Source organism: Pinus tabuliformis, chromosome 4_1 (genome assembly GCF_031772625.1).
Source record: "Pinus tabuliformis cultivar Carrire ecotype Pingquan chromosome 4_1, CPIR1, whole genome shotgun sequence".
In the NCBI taxonomy this organism is placed as follows: domain Eukaryota; kingdom Viridiplantae; phylum Streptophyta; class Pinopsida; order Pinales; family Pinaceae; genus Pinus; species Pinus tabuliformis.
Genome location: NC_142303.1, coordinates 515348322 through 515352338, shown reverse-complemented (window position 1 = coordinate 515352338; position 4017 = coordinate 515348322). Strand labels below are relative to the sequence as shown.

General features: G+C 32.0%; 1 protein-coding gene across 1 annotated transcript; it reads right to left on the bottom strand.

The window, feature by feature from the left end:
* Positions 1–580: 580 nt before the first annotated feature.
* LOC149176833 (uncharacterized) lies at positions 581–3676 on the bottom strand. The gene is made up of 3 exons (XM_089423211.1): positions 3583–3676; positions 3171–3475; positions 581–962 (listed from the first exon to the last, which is right to left on the bottom strand). The coding sequence occupies exons 2-3, from the start codon at positions 3414–3416 to the stop codon at positions 885–887; spliced, it is 324 nt and encodes a 107-aa protein (XP_089279337.1). The 5' UTR covers positions 3417–3475; positions 3583–3676; the 3' UTR covers positions 581–884.
* Positions 3677–4017: the final 341 nt, after the last annotated feature.

Below are 4017 nucleotides of genomic sequence, written 5' to 3'. Positions count from 1 at the left end.
ATAATTCTGAGAAGGACGAGAACAAGAATTCAAATGTTCTTTCATAGGAGAAGAAATAAGGCGAAGATACATCACTATCTCATGGCAAGGAAAGTGAAGATGGAGCCTCGACTCAAGATGAACAAGCATGGACTCTCAAGCAAGAAGACAAAAATGAAAACTCTGTTACCAAGTTTTTTCATGTGTCTAATTGTAAGCGCCTAGCTGAGACTAGACCAACATGCATGTGTTATTGTTTAGTACCCTTTCTCCATTAAAGGGGAGTGTTGGAGATAATAGAGAAAGCTAAGTTATAGTGATGATAGGATTGAGACTCTAACTTTAAATCTTAGATCCTAATATTCAGGGAGTGGTTCAAACCACCTCATTGTGTGAAAGCCTATATGTACTAGGTTGTTCTCCACATAGAAACATAGCATGTATTGCATGAACATGTGTACATTCTCCAGGTATCTCACGAGGAAAGCCATTTAATTATTAAAACATCGTATTTATCAATTTTAGAACATAATTGTATAGCGTAATTGGCATAATTGTATAGCATAATTGTAGGTCAAAAGATGTATTCGTGGCATTATAGTGTCTAAAATGTATAGCATCATTAGATATATATTCTACTAACTTCTTTATAAATCTTGAGTTTATTTAATCCGGCACTTGAGAAGCATCTGCGCTAAATACATGAAGAGACGTTCCCGGATCATTAACTTCTATCACGCACTCAAACGTTTTTGACAACTCTAACCTAGCCTTTAAGAATCGAAGAGAAGAGAAAACGTCGTAGATAGTGAGAGTATGGTGCGGTCGTAACTGATAAAAAGGATTATATTGTTGATAATGGACGTCATGCCATTGCTATTCAAGATTCAAAACTTCTTCTGTTTCTAATCTTCTGAATTGGCAGCCCAAGTGTTGAGCCTGCGTTTCAGGTCGTCTATATCCAGCGTACTTGGCGCTAGAACCTGTAAAAACGGTAAATCATATCAAAAACCACACAACACAGAAAAAAATTACAGAGAATTCTAGATTAGCTCAACTTTATTGTCTGTAGACTGTGGTAGGCTGTTCAAAAAGGGATTGGAAAATATATAATACCGACACTTCGTATTTCTTCATTGGATTCAGCAAAGAATGAATGTTAATAGCACAATCAATTATATAAATAAAAAGATAGATGGGCATTCTTGGTACATGAATCAGAGTAAACCAGTATATTTTAACCATAAAACCTTAAATTTGAATCGATACCGGATGACCTGGAGAAATAATATCTATGTGAAATTAGTTAGGTAAAACATTGATCATATTTTTCCCTAACCTATTTCCCAACCATCCTGGAACAATGAATAATGAATATAAATTGCAAACTAAACTATGCAATTATGTCCTAAACCCAAAAACCTAATTATATTAGCAAATGAACTCATTAAAAAAAATGAATAATGAATATAAATTGCAAAATAAACTATACAATTATGTCCTAAACCCAAAAACCTAATTATATTAGCAAATAAACTCATTAAAAAAAACAAAGATTCACTAAATTACATATTCTTAAAAGAACAAAAACCACTTCTTTGACATAAATTAAGTGGGTTACCCATCTTTATTATTTTCCATTTTTCTAATTATGGATCTATTAATTAATTATTATTTTTATTTAAATTTTTTTTATTTTTTATGTTTAATTTTTCTTTTAATATATTCATTAATGTATTTATTTTTTTGTTTGTTTGTTAAGTTATTTTTGTTTATCTAAATTTGACTTACGGCTTGAGAAACCCTTGCCCAAAATCTAAACCATCAAAATTATCAACGAATAACCATAAACTATTTGGATTTTAGCATGACTCCTCCCCCTAACACTAAACACTTTGTGCTAATAAAATTTTACTTATTTTCAATTTTATTTCTAATATATTTTAATTTATTATTATCTAAAATTCTTACTTTTTAGTTTTTTGGTTTGATCACTCATTTCAATTATTTATTTTTTCTACTTAATTTAGATTTTTAATTTATTAACTTTTTTATAATTTATTCATTAATCATTAATTATTGACCTATTTTTTGTTTTACTTTTCATCTATATCTTCTATTTATTTATTAATTTATTTATGTAGATCTTATGTTATTAATTATCATTTACTTCTATTTTTTAGTCTTTTGATTTCATATTTCACTTTTGTTTTCTAATTATAAAGTTTGGCTTGATTTTTTATTCTAAACTTCATCTTTTCCTTATTTTTGCATCTAGTTGTATTACTTCTTTTGGTCCCTAACATGGGTGGTGTGTCCACTGAAAAATTGTGAACGTGAAAAATTGAACATAATCTTCCCACATGGTGAAAATCTCCGAAACAAAGATCATGATTATGATAATTCTAAATTATCAAAAAACTAAAACTAATGGAAAACCCAACCATCATGGAAAAGAAATATAAATAATAAAACAAACTATACAATTCTGTAAGCAACCCAAAAACCTATTGGTAAATGAAATAATTAAAAAACCAATAATCACTAAAATCACATCATTTAAAAAAACAAAGACTAACTTCCAAAAAAAGCTGAATCTAAATTAATGGTACAAAGACTACTTCCAAGGAAAGTTGAATCTAAATTAATTGATTTAATTGACCATAAATGAGCCAGAAAAGATAATATTAATGGCAAAACAAAATAAAAATAATGAAAAAGCCTTACATTTACTTATTGATACTGGAAAAACTAACACTAATAGAAGAACAAATAGTCATCAGTCTTATTACAATAATTTCTAGAGGATGGGTTTAGTCCGCAAGAGTACCCAAGATCAAAACTCATGAAGGCTGTTGAGTGAGTCAGTGCCATTGGAGAAAACATGCTAAAATCCATTTAGCTAAGGGCTGACTTTTAAAACTCCCGTAAATAGCAATTTCTCAAACCACACTTCAAACATAAAAAACACTGACCACTAGAAAAACCAAACAAACTCAACAAAATAATTAAAAATACAATACATTTACATCAACAACTAAAACACAAAATAACCTTATTTACATTCCAAAAGACAAAGGAGACTTTCCCATTAACACTGATCCTAAATTGATTCACTATGTGAACAAAGCATGAGAAAGATTAACACAATACGAAAAGGACTGGAGGAAGGAATCTGCCATTAATATTACCTTCACTTGGATACTATGAAGAACTTTGTCTTTAGTGGAGGATCTGTGAGAATGGAGAACGTCCAGACCCTCCTCTTCCAGTACCTCATACAGCCTTGAGGTAAGAGCTGTAGAACGCTTGGAAGTCATGATTCGGATCGAAAGCTGATCCGAACCACGTGCCTGGTCGATTTTCAGTGCTGGTAAAGTCGATGGTTGCCAATCAGTCGAATCAATTGATTCCACGCGTCGGCTCCCCTCTGCCATTTTGTTGCTATCTCAGGCTGAACTACCCTTGTTTGATGGGTTTAAAAATGATGAAGCACCTGGAACAACCGTTTGCTTCTGTGAGATAGGAAAAACATATAATACACAGAAACTGAAATTCTGAAATTCAAACATAGTTACTCACTTCATGAAAAAGCACCCTTACCTCAATGGGCTAAGGACTGTAAACAGCAAAACCTGTCTGTATTTCTTTCAGAAAACGATTTCTGAAACTTCTTTTGGATTTCCTATGCTTCTTGGTCGCAGCAATTGCACTATATATAAAGATTTGGTAGGTCTATATGTCCAGCGTAGTAGACAATTTCAATAGTTTAATGTACGAGTAAACTGCCTTTGGGCTACTGACTACACAAGATGCTCGTTAACTTGGGGCAACGACATCAGTTTTGTCCGACGATACATTGCTCATTGACCTGTTTCGAACTGGTCCGAACATAATCAGAATATTGGCATGTCAATGCTATTATTGTTCATAAATCAGACAAGTGGTCTTCTAGTTTAGCACTGATTGATTCTGATCTTCCCCGAAGAGGAATGTAGAATGTGACCAGACAGGGACCAATCGAGATTCCATGGAATG